General features: G+C 35.1%; 1 protein-coding gene across 4 annotated transcripts in view; it reads left to right on the forward strand.

Moving 5' to 3' along the window:
• The window catches only part of PDE4D (phosphodiesterase 4D), a 511,449-nt gene that overhangs the window by 203,185 nt on the left and 290,520 nt on the right, over nucleotides 1-17,744 (forward strand). The window contains exon 1 of one of the 4 annotated variants that reach the window (XM_079330596.1): nucleotides 9,509-10,109. The exons of the other annotated variants lie outside the window; for them this stretch is intronic. Coding sequence (XP_079186722.1) covers nucleotides 9,841-10,109 — 269 coding nt within the window. The 5' untranslated portion in view covers nucleotides 9,509-9,840. Of the gene's footprint in view, nucleotides 1-9,508; nucleotides 10,110-17,744 lie in introns of those variants that run through there. 4 annotated transcript variants of the gene reach the window in all.

Genomic DNA, 17,744 nt, shown 5'->3' on the forward strand with positions numbered 1-17,744 from the left:
TTTTTAATCTACTATGCATGATGTTATATAGTATGAGCCCTTGGACAGTTTGGGCCAGCTGACCTGGCTGTGTCCCCTCACTTCTTGTGTATCTCCAGCTTTCTTGTTGGCTGGGCATGAGAAGCAGAGAAAGCTTTGAATCAAAATAAACACTATTAGCTATAATTAAAGCCTTCAGTGTGTTATCAATTTTAGTCTCATATTGAATCCAAAACCAGAGCACTGTACAGCTACTAGAAAGAAAATGAACTCTCTCCCAGCCAAAACCAGGACTGTATTTACCCCTTATTGAATATCATTTACAATACATTCAGGTTCCACACTTTCTAGTTAATCACCTTATCTTCTGATATATACATATAGATAACTATTCCCTTAGCAATGAAAATTATATAACTTCAGGAAGAATTTAGCTTTTTCTCAGTGTGTTCTTTTCCTTTTGGTTGTAGAGTGAAAGAACCACAGAACAGTAAAAGTTGGAAGTGGTTCATCTGGTACAACCCCTCTGCTCAAGCAGGGGCACCCTTGAGCACATGACACAGGATTGTGTTCAGACAGTTCTGGAATATTTCTGGTGATGGAGACACCACAACCTCTCCAGATAACCTGTTCCAGTGCTCAGTAGGCCAGCTGCACAGTAAAGAAGTTCTTCTTCATGCCCAGATGGGATTTTTGTGCATCAGTTTCTGCCTGTTGCCTCTTGCCCTGTTTGGCACCACCCAGAACAGCCTGGTCCATCCTCTTGACACACTTCTGTCATATACCTGATACATTGCCAAATTCTCCTTTCAACTTTTCCTTATAAGAGATATGCTCCAGTCCATTAATCATATTTCTTACCCTCATCTGGAGCTAGGAGTTCCATGCCTCTCTCTTATCCAAAGGAGCCCAGAACTGGACACAGCACTGCAGGTCAGGCCTCACCAAGGCTGAGCTGATGAGCAGGGTCAACTCCTTTTATCACAATGAAATCAAAGTCCTGTGACTGCACACACAGATCTATTGTTCATCCTGTTTGTTCCCCATGCTGCAAGTATTGGTTTACATTTGGTTGTGTCAATTTCTCAGTTGGATTGCAAAGGGATGCCCCGTAGTCCTGTCTTAATTTGGTAATTAGGTCTTTCACTGCTTCTGCTTGCTTGAGCCTCCTTTTGCTACTGAGGTCATCACTATGGCTTTCTGCTTTGCATATCTTGTCTCTTGGAGACTGGCAATATTCCTATCCTCCTTCAAATCTGGTTTTAGGGCCTCTCTCTCCCTTCCAGTTTGTCAGCTAAGATCCTTTACCACCTTTGAGACAGCCCCATTGTTTACCAGGCTCTCTGTTGTATTAACTGACCGTGATCAAAACCTCCTATTTTTTCCTGGTAAGACCTGTCTCAAAGCCAGATATTTTTCTGCATAATTATCCTGTTTCTTGCCCCATCATTCAGAGCAAGTGACAGGACAGGAGAGAATACAGGATGTGCTCCAGATCCCTTGACCAGTTGTCCCAAGGCCTGATTTCTGTCTTGATTGCCTACAGCCTTTCTGTCAGGACCTCATCAGTGCTTACTGAGAAAACCATTGGAGGTGGTAGTTCATGGGCTGTACCAGTTTAGGAAGTTTCTTGGTGATGTCTCTTACCTGGGCCTCAGTGATAGTACACCTCCCTGTGGTCTGAGTCTGGTTGGTGTATTAGGGCCTCCATTCCTCTTAAAAGGGGACTGCTACCTTTCTTTTCTTCATATTTGAGGAGACTGTGATGCAAGGGGTAGGCTGTCCTTCCCTAGGTGATCCCTCCATCCCAGAAGAACCTTCATCCACATCCTCATTTCCTTGTTTCTCAAATTCCAGGGTCTCAGAGGGTCAAGGTATAAATAGACTCAATAATTCTTCTTAATAGTTATCTTAGGATGATATCTAATTATCTCAAATATAATAAACCTCCCAGACATTGTGAAAAATAAGAAACAAAGAGCAGAATTATAAAACTGAACAAACACTAAGCTGCTTTATGGTTTGTCCTTTGGATTATCTCTTTCAGTTAATAGATTTCATGTTTTACATTCATATGAAAAGAAATCCCACTGTATCCTTAGTTTCTTTTCAATTTGCTGGCAAATGTGGGTTTTTTTGTGAGCTTTATGTGTGTTCTTTACCAATATTAAACAGCACAGAAAGTGTAATTTAAAATTCAGCTTAGAATTTTGGATTATGCAATTGCAACTCTTTAATTTAATTTTTTGTCAAGTTAGAATGATTTGATTTCAGTCAGTAATCCAGGGATGTTAATGTAGCAAAAATATTTAATGTATTCTGTAAAGATCTGACAATTGTTCTTGCCATCAAATGAAAAAAGTGACATTTTTGATTATAGTTAGACCTGAAAAGAATGCTTGAAACATTTAACCTATCTGAAAATACAGGTCTCTTGAATCAATGGTGAAGTGGTGGTACAGATTTGTTTAATTCTGCTTTAAGAACTCCCTCTGGTTTAGGATTTTTCCTGTAGAATGGGACAGAAAACTAATGATATCTTTTTCCATGGTCCTAGAAATTGTTCCTTTCTCCATTTGAAGTCAGTAGACATAAGCTCAGAAAAAAACCCGTTGTAGTAATAATTTTGGCCAGTCTATAAGGTGATCTTAAAGCTCTGCTAATTATATTTTTTGCCTAAATGTATTAGCTTTCTTCGCCACACAGACTACTGCAGTTCTTTGGAGTATCTGGTAACAGATTTAAATCTGAAGATTGAAATATATTTTCGGATTTAAACATATGTTCTTATTTAAATGTATTTCAGATTTAAATAAATATATTTTGTATTTAAATATATTTTTATTTTTCTTTAATTACAATTACCCTATAATGTACCTCAATAAACTATTTTGGATGTCTCCATATAGGTGTATTAAAATGTCCACTTTGTTTCCATTTTTCTCTAAGACATTTTTTATATACTAACTTTCTATACTGTGCATTATGCTCTAGTCTCACACAGAACAGATCTCTTATTATACAAAAGAAATTTATATGGTGTATGCAACCAGGAGGAGTTTTAAAAGTTTCTTTTCAAGTACTTTTAGAAAAAAGTAGGAGTATTTAAAACTGCAGGGTAGAATTCTGCAAGAATTCTGTAAATTTAAATTATAGTTAAAGATGTATGGAACCTACTGAAGTCCTACTTAAGATAGACACACTATAGAATTGGCAATCACACAAATACCTCATGTTGATTCCAGAGAGGTTTCTGAAAATACTACGTTTTGGGAAAATTCTATAAAAGAAAAAGTGTTATACATTTAAAGTGTCACAATCCCAAGCTTTTCCATGTAGGAAAGGAACTTTTTCCCCTTGAAACTCTTTCAGGGTACTAATTCTTAATAACACTGTACAAGAAAATCCTTTGTGTCGTTTACATTCCAATTCTTTCAAATTTGCAAAGTGACCAGCTTGACGTGTATAGAAAAGATACAGAAAACACTTCTAAAAAGCAACTTACAGTAACAGGTTTGAACTGAAGCCTTTATAAGTTAAACAGCGTAAAAAGGAATCTCCAGGCTCTGAGGCATCCTGTGATACTAAACCCTGTTAAATAGCTCTGATTCCTCATTCAGCGCCTTACTTTTTTGCCATTTAGTAGCTTATCTCCAGACAATGAATTAGTTATGCAGTCTTACTGTAGACTTTTAGACATTGTCTTCTACTGTCTCACAACTTTATAAATATTTCTTTGAATTCTTCTCAGCTTTTAGTGCATGATCAAAATAAAAAATTGTTTGAAATACAACAGATGGTGTAGATTTCTTATAAAGTAAACTATCTGTGCGTGTGTGTGACCTCAGAGAAATGTACTTGTTTATTTGTACATTACATTCTGGCTTAACTACCATACTTGGAGAATCTGGGTTAAGTCTTGTTTGGTAAGACATATTGCTTGTGTGAGCTTGAGAAATAAACTATAAAGTTTAGGAATCTGGAATGTCGATGTACTCTTTGCCAAGTACTTACGGTACTTTATAATCCTTAGGTTTTTAAAAAGCCATCATGCATTCACTGCTATCAATAGGCAAAATTATGGTCCTATGATTAAGCTAAACAGTTTTCTGAATGTTCTAAGAGTATCTGCCTTGAGTCTACCTTTTAGAGATCTAGGACTACAACCAGCAACTTGCTTGGCTGCAGTTCCTTTAAATGACGTCTATATCCCTGGGAAACACAGACTGGGGGTTTGGACTCAGCATAGTTCCTTCTGTGCCCTGTCCTTTCCACTGACCTCTCCTTTCCCTTCTCCTCAGGACTGCTCTTCAAAGAAATTCATGCTCATAACTATTTTTTATTCATGTGGGCCAAGTCCTTTCCTTGGAGTCAGCTAATAATTGCCAGATATATTTGTGCATTGCGGTGGCAGAAATGCTGCCCAACACTTCTGCCTGTTCTTTGACATAATTGTGTAGAAGTACATTAATTTCCCTTGATTTTATCCCATGATATGTGGGGGCTTTCTGTTTTGTTGCTTTGGGGTTTTATTTTTTTGTTGTTGTTGTTGGGACTTTTTTATTGAAGGGGAGGTGGGGTTGTGCTTATTTTTCTTTGATTTTTTTGTTGTTGTCTTTTTTTTTTTTTTTTTTAATGTGGAATCGTGATGATATTAACAAACATGGAAAAAAAGCTGGTTGATGAAGTCACATTTTACTGACTTGCAAAGTGAATTTGAGCTGATATTCTGAAAAGTTTTTTTTAGAAACTTCTCAGGATTAGAAGTGCTCTAGAATTTTAAGTGACAGCAAATGGTTTTATTATAGTGGTAAAAATACCATACCTGGCTTCATGTGTATTCTGTTCCTCTTCTGAAAATATACTTGTAAATGTATGTGTATATGATTATGATTTTGAAAGGTCTTTTAATGCCATTTTAGGTACTGTTGCTCTGTTAGGATGTTAAAAATGTGCTCAGATCAAAGACAGAAAGTGGAAACAGCAGCCTAGAATTTCCTTTGAATATTTAGAGGTGCATGTGTTTCCCATACCTTGTCTATTTAAACTTTTATCTGTTGGTGGATACCTGCATTTCTGTGGCAGTCCCCTTCTTGGTTACCTGTTGGCAGCTGCATGGTACCTATGGTCTCCTCAGCAGGACATACATGTAACTGCTAGGAAAACAGTTTGATAAACATCACCCTTCACTTGGCAAATCCATAAATACCATGCCACTACCTCGAGAATGTGACAATTGGCAGATATTGAACTTTGTTGATAGAAAACATTTATTAAGACTTCTATCACCTGATAATTCTTTTATCCTTTTTTTCCTGTCTATTATGCTCCTTAAGTCATTTATTAACCTCTCTTTCCAAGTAAGAATCATTTTGCCATCCAAGATTCTCATTTTTCACTTTATCTGGAACAATTCTCTTCAGTCACGCCATACCTTCAGTATTATGTTATTTGCTCCAGAAAATTAAATCATGGCATACCAGCCATTCTTCACAACCACCTCTGCTTTTTTCTTTTCTCTCCACTTCTGTGCCACTCTCAGATGCTCTAGTACCTCAGTGTGGTGTGGTTTACAGCTGCTCCTGCTTTGAGCAGGAGAGTGGGCTGGATCAGGGGAGGTCATTATCAACTTCTGTGATAGTTATCTTCATGCTTTCAAGGCTGTAACCCATTGGAGGGCTGGTTTTGGCTTGCATTCCTGTGTGTCTGGAATTCTCTACTTGGTCCCAAGTAAGATGTAGAAAAATGTTCTGTACCTTCCAAGTGACTGCATTTATTCTCTAATAAGAAAAACCATGTTCAAGGTAATTTAAAATAGATGCAATCACATAATTGGTTTTATATGTTGATTAGCAGTTAAAATATGAAAGTAAGTTTATCATACTCTGTATACAAAGTCGTTGTTACAAAGAAAGTACTTTAAAATCTTGTTTGGTGTCTTTTATGGGAGATCAAACACTTGTTTAATCTTGCACAATATTCTCTACAGAACCAATTAACTTATTGTTTCTATATGCTGCAGCTCAGAAAGTCTCAGTAATTAACATAAAAGTAAGCACTTTAAGCCTGTATTTTTTTAAAGTACATTTATCATACAGTACATATTTCTTAGGAAAGTTTGTGAGAAGTAGAAGAACTGAACACCTTAATCTTTAGGTGGTCACTGGAAGACATTAAAAGCTGCTGCTGCTTCTAGATTTCTTGTAATGAATTTCCCTTTTTAGGAGATTCTATACTTTTGAGCTTTATAATGATTCAGTTGAATGCATAGCAGGCAGAATTACATCTGTTCTTAATAGAACTTTTACCTATGAGATGCGACTATACAAAATCTGCAAAATTAAATTTAACTGTCATTGCTTTAAAATAGATATACAACATGCTCAAAGCACTGTCAGTATGAATATTTGGAAATTAGGTATGTATCAGCTCTCAAATGCTTTTATTTCAAAAGGACCAGTAATTTTTTAAAAATTGAATTTAATAGAAATTTTCAGTTATTTCTTTTCAATAGGGAAGGAACCAGAAAATTAACTCATCAGAATAAAAGTATGTAAAAATACCTTTTTTTTTTTTTGTAATCTTGGTTAAAACCTCTTGAGAAGTTTTCTAATTGTACCCTATGCTTTCTTGATATATGTGAAAAAACACTGTTTTTCACTTGGGGAAGTTTTTCAAAGTTTTATTAATAATTTTGGTGATCTTTGTAAGGAAATGAGGTGTTTTTATTAAAACACAGTCTAGTAGACCTGTTTCTAAATCTTAATAGAAAAAGAAGTACTTCATTGTCTTTTTTTAACACAAAATGGAAAAGCTGTTTTTTCTTTATGGAACAGTTTTCTTATAAGTCTTTATTCTAGTACCTGTGTAAACACCTCATGCATCATGCCATTTTTCTACTTTATCTTCCCCCAGTTCCTGACTCCTAAATGGGGTATTTTGTGAAACTCACATAATGATTATTTGATATTGCTGGAAGTTAGACCTGTGCTTTTTTATTACAGTGAAGACTGCTCATGTTTCTGGTCTATAATAAAGTCAGTCTGCAGGCTTTAATTTAAATTTATGAGCATGCTTGATACTTTTCATAGCTTTTCTTTTTTCTTTGAGGACAAAGAGTAGGACAATGGGTAGGCATACGCCAGAAAGAGGTATTTGGATCATCTGTGTTCAGAAATGTAGCCTACTAACACAGTCAGGAAAAGCATTTTCGTTAGCTATTCATGCAAATAATGACTTAGTTCACTTTTTCTATTAAAAAGATTTATCTATATACATGATATCTTACCTCTTTGAAAATGTAACAAGCCCACTTGTAATGCAAGGTGTCAAAGGCCCTTGTTGATCTAGTTTAAGAAAAAGGATAATAAAACTGCTAATACATGGACTAATGCTTTCCTCTTTCATAATTACCTTTGAAACACAGAGCATATTAAAATGTGATCCCAGGCCCACTATGACAAATGTTAATTGTCTTAATGGTGGTGTTGATTGTTCATCTCCAATGGGCCAGTTGGACTAGTTTTATATAGCCACTGCAGTTATCTGAAGACTATGCTTTAGAATAGACATCAGGTGGCAGTATTTCCTAGCATAAAAGAACTCTCTCTATACAGACTGCATTATTTAGAAGAAGTACCTGCTGTTATGATGTAGTTGCTAGTGGGTTTTACTAAATATGAAAAAATAACAATCTAACAAAGGGTGATGTTTGTTTTTCACAGTTAAAAACATTTTAATATATCATGTTTTTATTTTGTCTACTTTTTGAAGACCATTTCTGTGTGTACTACTCTTCCAATCAAGAAGGTGTGGAAGCAGTTATTGTGGTAGTTATGTGTTAGTTATGATTTAATCAAATTCTATTTCTGTCTGTGAAATAACACTTTATTTCCAGTTTAAATTTTATTCTTACTGAAACTGCTTAAAAAATTGTGGGTTTTTTTAAAGTTTTAATAATATCTGGGCTTTATTCTTTATTTAAGTGTTAGTTTCCATATTTTCTATAAGACCTTAGAAAAATACACAAAAACACAAGGCACAGTGATTTCTGCATTGTGTAGTGCTGTTCAATACTGAGTTAAATTTGCAAGTACATTGTTATCAAATTTCACACATGACGCAGTACAGTTAAAACTTGTCTACATAATGGGGTTGGCACCTGATAGCAATGTCATTCTTAATGTAAGCTGACCTTTCCTCTGCTGTTCCGATCTACTCCTGTCAGCATCATGATGTTCTCTTCATAATCCTCATCAGGAATTGTGGCTTCAGTGCTAAGTACAAAGGTGATTCCTCTCCATTGTGAGGGAAAGCTGCTTTTGCAGGATTTCTGATTTTGCTGCAAAACAGGGAGCAGTATTTGCCTTTCACACCTGGTCATGCAATTGTAAATGCCCTTCATCTCACCGAAAGCCAAGACACTGTGTGTGCTTCAAAGGAAATTCTTATTCACAAAGGATAGCTGGGTTCTGAGACAAAGTATAAGAGGAACAATATACTGCAACAATGAAAATTATATGAAACCGGTGTTCTGATTTTAAAAAGAAATCTCTCACTGAGAATTCTCTCACAAAATGTTGATTCTTTGTTCCTGTAGGATGAACAGGAAGTATGGTTATAACTGAAAAGACTGTTGTTGTTACTGTTGCTATAAAACGAAATTTTAAACAAATTTTCACCTGCCTCCTGTTATTAGAGTTCATCTCCTATGAGCGAGTTATCAACACAGTTTAACATATTTATAAAATCTTTGTCTTTTGTTATAAATGAAGTAAGTTATTTTATTAAAACTGAAAACAAGTGTAAGGCTCAAGTTTGATTTACAAAAATGTTGTATCATAAAATTCCCCAATATCTAATTTGCAAAATTACATTAAAATAAATATGGAATTTATTAGCTGTATGCATTCGCCAAATAAATGCAAGCAGCTTTGCCATTTTATCTTCTGAAAGTTCTCTTGGAATAGCTTTTGATATTTTATCTCCCCATCATCTATGGATAGAAAAAAGGCATTTCCTTGGTTCAAACACTGGAAATATGATGAAAATACTAAAATAAGAATATCTAATTAAACACATACATAGTCTTATTTGATGTGCATCTCTTAAATGTTAGGGGTTTTTTTCTGAAAAATATATGTACCAAGTATCTGACTTTGCTAAATGCATTTGGAAACTGCATGTGATTAAGTGACTTGAGAGCAGGGAGGAGAAGGGAGAAACTAAGCCCTTTTGCACTATTTAATTGTAGCATTTTCTAGCTTAAGAGGTAATAGTTTGGAATCTTGAAATTTTCCTGGGGACAAAGACAAACATGGTAGATACTTGAAAAAGCAGAAGAGGTTATTCAGCAGTCCCCCTTCCTCTCCATCTCCCTGAAGGTTCAGGAATAAGCAGAGGAAAGAATAATCAAACAAAAGGAGCACACATCTGATGTTTAAGCCCTCCTCCAGCACTTTTTATGTACATAACCAGAAGTCACTCAAGCAGCTGCAGCACATTAGTTACGATAGTTTAACAGGCAGCTTTACAGCTCTGATAAAGGTTGTGCTGAAGCAATTTCTTCCTCTCATGCTCACTTGCTATGATAGCTCAGAAGTGATCTTTGGCAGCAGGGCTGTGAAAGGAGTGGTAATGTTTAATCGGTTTCTGTGGAGGAGTTAGCTTGCTTTTTCCTTTGTAGATCATTATCTATAGAAAGACGTTAAGGGCAGGCACACCATGTTGAAAACAGAATAGGCTGAACTAGTGCAGGGTCTCTGAACAGTTCTTGGGAGCTGATTTAGAACGGAAATATTTTAAGCAGTTAAGCCAACATTCGATTGTATTAGACCTTAACAACAAAGTTACTTGAGAAACATGGCTCAGCAGACAAGCCCAGAGAATTTGCCTGTTCCTGAAGTGGATAATACACAGAGTCAAAATCCATGGCTAAATGAAGATCTTGTGAAGACCCTGAGGGAAAACCTGTTGCAACATGAAAAGTCCAGGACAGCTCAAAAATCTTCACCTGCTTCTTCCCGGCTGTGTCCAGTTATTTCTCCTCGAAACTCTCCAAGGCTCTTGAGAAGGATGTTTTTAAATAGCAACATACCCAAACAGCGTCGTTTCACTGTGGCACATACCTGGTAAGCACCGAAGTGGTTGAGATAAAATATTATTTTTTTTTTCATGGAATATTTATCTCCTTGATGTTTGTAGTTCTCTTTCTTAGTTTGATCTCTGCATTAATCTCTCTCTGGTTGAAGGAGACAGTTCTAATTTGTGACTAAACTTAATTGCAGTCCAGAAGTTTAAGATAGTAATTATTATGAAGTAAGAAAATACATATTTCCATGCACAAAGGATGCCAATTTTCCTCTAATTTCTTAGATTGTAGCACCATTCTTTCCTCTCCTTCCAAAATAAAAAATTATTTCATTCTGTGCTGTTCTGGTCAGAGTGACTTGGCAATTCTTTTCTTTAACGTGTCTTTTGAAAATGTTTTATTGTTTTATTGCCTATTTTGGACCCCTCATCCTCTTAGAAGAATAGCATTAGTCTATTTTTTTTAAACAGTGCTCTAATTAAGAAGGGCATGATAGAGAAGAATTATAGGAACAGATATTTCATGTGAAACAGTGATTTTTATTAAAGCAGTTGCTAGAATCAACAAGAAAGATAGTAAGAGAAGCCCTTGGTAAATGATTGACTAGTAGTATTTCTTTGGTAACTTGAACACTTAGATGTACTTGTGATCAAATCTAAAAAAGACACTCATTTTTTCCATCTATCTCCTGTAAAACAGTGTTGTTATACTTTGAAAATTATTATTTCAAAAGATGTTGTGTATGAGATTACTGTAATTCAGAAACACATTTCTGTTTGCTTTGATGATCCTGTGATGTTTAGGTTTTTTTGCTTGTGAATTCTTCCATTCTCCCCATTACCCATCTCACAAAAATGTAATATAAAGAAAGGAGGATGTAGAAAATGTTCAAAGAAAATAAGTAATGCATTCGAAGCAGCAAAAAAATCTGCTCTTGAAGTTTATCTTAATTTTTCTGAAATTAGATCTACACTGTAGCTATGTAATTGGTATGTGCATTGCACATTGTATATTAGTGTGCTTAAATCTTTACTGTGTATGTATTGATGTAGCTAAAGTACTTCTTGTATAAAATATTTTTACCCCTGAAAAGCATGAGAAAAAACATGTGTCTTTATAATATAAGAATAATTTTTTGAAGCCAACCTGTTCAAATCCTGCATGTGTAAAATAGACAACTGAATGAAATCAGGATATTTCATGTTTCTTTAACAATTATGCAGAAATCTCAGCTGCTGTTCTGTGTTTTAGTAATTTATAAAACATTCTGTACATAAGAATGTGTGAAAAAAGTAATTAAGTACTTTAAAAAGTAATTCAGGCAGATCTGGCTTACAGTGTAAAATGAAAAAAAAAAATCTGAAAGTTTAGGAAGGAAGGTTATCATTTGTGATTATGCATGTGTAGCCAGTCCTGTGTGACAAATGAAGAGGAAAAATATGAAGTTAAAAAACATGTTTGGGCAACATAAAAGGACATGTAATAATATTTTAATAGTTGCACAGCACTAAAAAAATAAAATTTTGTTTAAATGCACTTTGTCTAGTTAGCTTCTGAAGTTTCTGTGGAATGCTTTTTCATCAGGATAAGTGTGGAAAACACTTGAGATTTTCCCAAGTATGTGAAATACTGGATCTGAAATCAATACTTCATTGTTATGATTTATGAGATGGGCTGATCAGAGTAATGATGCTTTTTTTTTAGCACGTAGACAAGTAGAGAGTAAAGCTGCAAGTTACAATAAATTATCTAAGAACCTGCAAAGAATAGTATTTCTGATGTCACAATGCAGTAACATACATGATCAGAGTTACAGGCATATGAAGGACCTACAAAATTTATTTGTTATTATCAGGTCTGTAGTTACTGATATGTCCTCACTTGGTTATTTAGTCAGAAAACTGAGATGTTATTTGATATACCTGTGGTTTCTGTACATTTTGGCTACATAGGTGCTATAGTGGTTTTAATTCCATATGCATTTAATCCACTTTAGTCAGCTTATAGGAAAACAGTTCATTTGAAAATGGATGTTGTACTATGAAGGATCCATTCTGGGGTTAGTTTAGCACACTGTAGTAATGACCATCACTGCTTTATTTATCTTGTATTTCTAATGTGATCAGTTTTATAATATAAGAAAAGTTGTTGAATTAATGTATTTCATGCATATTTCCATATACATTCATGTATTCATACATGTTTTTGTTTAGTGCACTGTTCATACAGGCATTAAAAATTTTAATAACATGATGTTATTCAAATCACCAGTAAGCTGGTAAGCCTTTCTGACTTTGCAAAATGTCACTATTTTTTTTTTTCATTTTTTTTTTCCTGGTGATTGAAAGATTTTATATATGGGTATAAGAAATAAATGCATGACACTAAGGATGCTGCTGTGTGTTGCAGTGATGCAACAGCCACCACAGATCCAGAATGCCAAAACCCCCTAATTTAGATTGTACCTAGCTCCCTGATTTCAAGGTTTTGAAACAGCATTCACATACAGTCAAGAAGTGAGTGGGAGTTTCATTAATCATTCTGGAAACCTATTTATCCTCCTTTTTTTGTAGCTCACGCTCTATAATGGCTTGGGTTGTAGAACTTTTGACACCAAAATACATTTTCTTTATCATATGACCATTGCCTTTTCACAGTAATAATTGGGTTATCACTTTTAGTAATTTTACTTGTCCTTCTCTTCTTCCTTTTTTTAAAAAAATTATTCTGTATCTGTACTCCTTTCAAGCATTTGAAAAATAAACTGCTAGTTTTGGATTTCAGAGATGAAAAAGTATGGCCTTCAGAGTTGAAATAGAAGGGCTTAAGAGGCAGAGGTGCATAAAGCCTTCATTTTTGTTGGAGAAATTTCTGAATATCTTACAATTTCAGAGAATGTTAGTTCTGCCTTAAACTGAAATTAAAACTACTTATCTTGAACTTTTAGCCTGGATTCCTCTCAGTCTGTAAACAATATGAGTCTACAGTCTGTAGGAAAAAACTGCAGCAACTGCAAGTGTTTGAAAGTTTTGTGGCCAGGATTTCAAACAACCTCTACCCAAATCTAAATTCCATTTCCTCAGAAATCTGTCTTACATTGCATTCCTGTAAAACTATTTGTAATGCTTTAAGATCTCACCAATATAGTGACATCGCAGCACATCCTACAGCTGGACATGGACAAGATAAATTATGTCCTTTGGTATGTGCTTGGCAAAATCAGTTACTGGATTGTCTTGGTTTGCTCTTCATAAAGCTTTTTAAATGTGCTGATTACCTCAGGCCTTTTGGCAGGACATATCTTGATCACGTGCTGTGATTTGTGGGGAGAGAGGGTGTTCATATCAAGGGAAGAGACTGTCAGTTCCCATCTGTATGTGTGTGATCTCTCTCACACACACACACTGTCCAAGGATCTGTGGAAGAATGCTTAAATACTTTAAATCATACACTCTTAGTCAACTCATGTGGAAATTCAGCTTTCTTTAACTTCCTATGAAAAATTCCTTTCTGTGATGGGAGGAAAAGCATGAAACATAAATATTTGGAGCAGGATAGTAAGGTCAGTGGAACATACCAACTAAATTATATCAGTTTAATTGAAAGCATGAAGTAATGGAACACATGTGCTTGTTTTTTCTGAGTTTGGTTTGCTGCCTTAATATTTCTCAGTGAATATAAAGTTTATAATCTTTATATATCTTTATAAAAATATAAAGATTGAGCAGTTGTTTTTTTCTATGTTGTATATAACTTTTGACAGTGTATTTGCTACCTTTGTGATTTATTTGTGTGTGTGTTGACAGACAGAAACTAGTCATATGAGGTGGATTTGTTATTCACAGGTCCAGTATGAATGTTCCCTTCTGATAACTGTTCCTTCTCCAGCTGTTGTGGAGTTCATTTTAGTACTTCCTGATGTTCAGAGTTTTTGCTCTTTAGATGTTTTGTAAAAACACGTGCCCCCAAACTTAAGCATTTAATACAACTGTAAAAATACAAGTATGTGCTCAGTTAGATGGAGTACTTTCATCTGAATTTAGCCAGTCTTTGTCCCCACCCATAGTAAATATTTTACATTGACTTTGGCATTCAGATATGAAAACGATAGATGCCTTAGAAATAGTTTAGTTAGATATGGGTAAGGTGTGCCATTTTAAGTTTCAGGAATGTAACTGTCATAAGTCTACCCATAAAACCAGGTTTGTCTTCATTTTTATTGCACAATATCTTTTCATGCACTTTCACTGCTAATTACAAAAAACAACAAAACCTTAAGTGTTAGCTAACTATATAATTTAACTAGCTATACTTAAGTATAGCTAACTATATGTGGATTGCAGAAGAGCAACGTATTTAATTTGATGTGATTCTACACAGCCTGGTTCAATGCATTTCAGCTATGGAACCAGAATGAAGCTGATTGTACTGAATCAATACACTTTTTATCACTACTGTTTTCTTCTTTCAGAATAAATTTTCCTAAAATATTTTTAATACCTATGTTCTCCTCTCCTTCACTACTCAGCACTTTTCAGGAACTAAAGTAATTACATTTTTGCATATGGAATTAATTTCAAAAGGAAGAAACATCAAAGAAGATAACTATCCAAGATAGTAAGTGAATAACTACTTCAGAAAAACAAATATACATATATATATATATATATATATATATATATATACTGGGCTGCATCCACAGCAACATGTTCATCAGGTTGTAGGAGGTTCTATCACTTTACTACATTCTGATGAGACCCCACCTGGAGTACTGCATGCAGTTCTAGGATTCCCGCAAGGAATTACATGGCCCTTTTGAAACAGGTTCAAAGAAGAGACAAAAAAGTGTTCAGAAAGATGGGATGCTTCCCCTATGAGTAATGGCTTGTAGAGTTGGGGTTGTTCACCATGGAGATGAGGTTTCATATAGAGTTAAGAAGAGGAGATTGCTTGAGTAAGATGAAGTTTGCCATCAATTTAATGATTTCCATCAAATAAGTTGTAGTTTAACAAGGGCAAGGGCTGGATTCTGCACCTGAGACAGGTGCTGATTGTGTGTAGACTGGGGAATGAGAGGCTGGAGAGCTGGAAAGGGCCCTGGGTTCTGGTCCATGGCAAGTTGAAACATGAACCAGCAGTGCCCTGGCAGTCAGGAGGGCCAAGAGTGTCCTGGGGGCATCAGGGACAGCATCAGCAGCCAGGCAAGGGAGGGGATTGTCCTGCTGTGCTCTGAGCTGGGGCAGCCTCATCTCCAGTGCTGGGGGCAGTGTGGGTGCCATAATACACACACACAAAAAGACAATAAGCTATTAGAGAGCATCCAGACGAAGGTAGAAAGGATGATGAAGGCTCTGGAGGAGAAATGTGAAGAGTGGCTCATTTGATTTGTTTAATCTGGAGGTGACTAAGGGAAGACCTCATTGCAATTTACAACTTCCTTGTGATGGAAAATGGAGAGGCAGACACTGATCTCTTCATTCTCATGACCAGTTACAGAGCTCAAGGAAATGGCCTGAAGCTGAACCAGGGGATATTTAAGTTGGATATCAGAAAAAATTTTCACCCTGTTTATGGATGGACACTGGATCAGGCTCCCCAGTGCAGTTGTCACAGCACCAAACCTGGCAGAGTTAAAACCTCTTTGGGGTATGGGGTTTTCTCAGGCACATGGTGTGACTCTTGGAGTGTCCTGTCTCAGGCCAGGAGTTGGACGTGATGTTCCTGCTGGGTTTCTTCCAACTCAGCATATTCTATAATTCTATGACGATAAAGTGCATATATGCCTATGTAATCTTACTTGTTCTTATTCAATGAAAAAACTTCTTCCTCTATTTCTTTGTTTTTCTCACACAAATTTATTTACACTTTCTAAATCAGATCACCAGTATTGCATAAAGCTGTAGTCAAGGTAACACCTGGCATATTAGAATGGACTCTATTCCCTTTTTTCAGACTTTTTAGAGTGAGTTGTCACACTCCTTTTCAAGAAAAATACATGAACCACTTTAGATAAAATGTAAAGATATAACAGATGCATAGCATCATACTCGTGCATAAATCTTTGCCAGGAAATAATTTAATTCACAATATTTTCACAGAGACATACCGTCTTATATTAGGGAACTCAATCCACATATCCACTCTTGAAATTCTGATACATATGGAGGTGCATACCTGTATAGATGCTTGTAGGTTAGTGGGACAGAGAAAAAGAATAAGCTTTGAAAACGTGATGATCTTTGATATTTTATAGAGTGGTTTGTGGTAAGCTAAGAATGGTGCACAACAGTATTAGCTGCTGACAAATTTATTTACCACAGAGAAATAATACTGCTTCTACACAGTTCAGACCTGAAGAAAGACAGATGAGGAGAGAGTTAATTTTTCCATAAAGAAAGAAATGGCTAAGATGCATTTTCTCAAATAAGAGTTGTGTTAAAGAGAGTTTGTAGCACAGGGTAGGAAATTGAAAACCATTTCAGAGAGATCAGTGAACAATCAAAGAGTAAATTCTAAGTTTTTATTGTACTGGGACAAATAACTGAGCAAGGAAGAGCAGAGCAAAAAAGAAAAAAATGTTACATTTGGCTGACTAGATTTGGTAGTACAGGAATTGTCACTTATCAAAAAAAAAATACCTGTTGCATCTCTCCTTTTCTTTCAAAAGAAAATGTATCTCAACTATTTTGATTGAGCCTTTTTCCCTTGCTTATGACCCGCTTGCCTTGTAAACTTGGAATTTCTTCATAAATTTTAGTTACTGAAGTACTATTTTTTCTTTCTTTCTTTCGTTCTTTCTTTCTTTCTTTCTTTCTTTCTTTCTTTCTTTCTTTCTTTCTTTCTTTCTTTCTTTCTTTCTTTCTTTCTTTCTTTCTTTCTTTCTTTCTTTCTTTCTTTCTTTCTTTCTTTCTTTCTTTCTTTCTTTCTTTCTTTCTTTCTTTCTTTCTTTCTTTCTTTCTTTCTTTCTTTCTTTCTTTCTTTCTTTCTTTCTTTCTTTCTTTCTTTCTTTCTTTCTTTCTTTCTTTCTTTCTTTCTTTCTTTCTTTCTTTCTTGTCTACCAACTTTTGATCTTGGTCACTAGAGAAGCTTGCTAATATTGTAATATGCTGTCACTGCAGAATTTTAGGGAATAAACTTGTAAAACTTCTATTGCTATCTTGTGTAGTGTAGTATATTATATTACACTATATACTGTGTTATACAGTGTTGTACTATATAGTAAACTGAGTAAATCCATTGTGTGTTGACTTTTCATCTTCTAAACCCTCAAAATACATCAAGCTCTCTTATCCTCTTTCCCTGTCATCAAACAGGGCATGACAGTATGTGGGTAGCACTTTATATTAGCAGAAAACTTTTCTTCTGGTAGTAGTATATACTTCTCTTAGTAAATGCTGAGTATCTCCTATCTTTTATTTTCAATTATTTGCTTTCACTAAACCGCTACATTCAGTTTAAAAAGGACACATACAGAATTTGTAAGAAAAAAGAACTACATGCACAGGGTGAAATGTAAGTAAAAAAGGATATATTCTGTTTCATTTATTTGTATTTTTATTTTTAGTAAATAAGCACTCATGGTCATCTTATAATGTTTCACTTATAACCCATTTTCTTCTTAGTGATCACATCTCTTTGGTATTCTTCAGCATACCAAATTTATCAACACTAATTA

This window comes from Erithacus rubecula (assembly GCF_903797595.1).
Source record: "Erithacus rubecula genome assembly, chromosome: Z".
NCBI lineage: Eukaryota > Metazoa > Chordata > Aves > Passeriformes > Muscicapidae > Erithacus > Erithacus rubecula.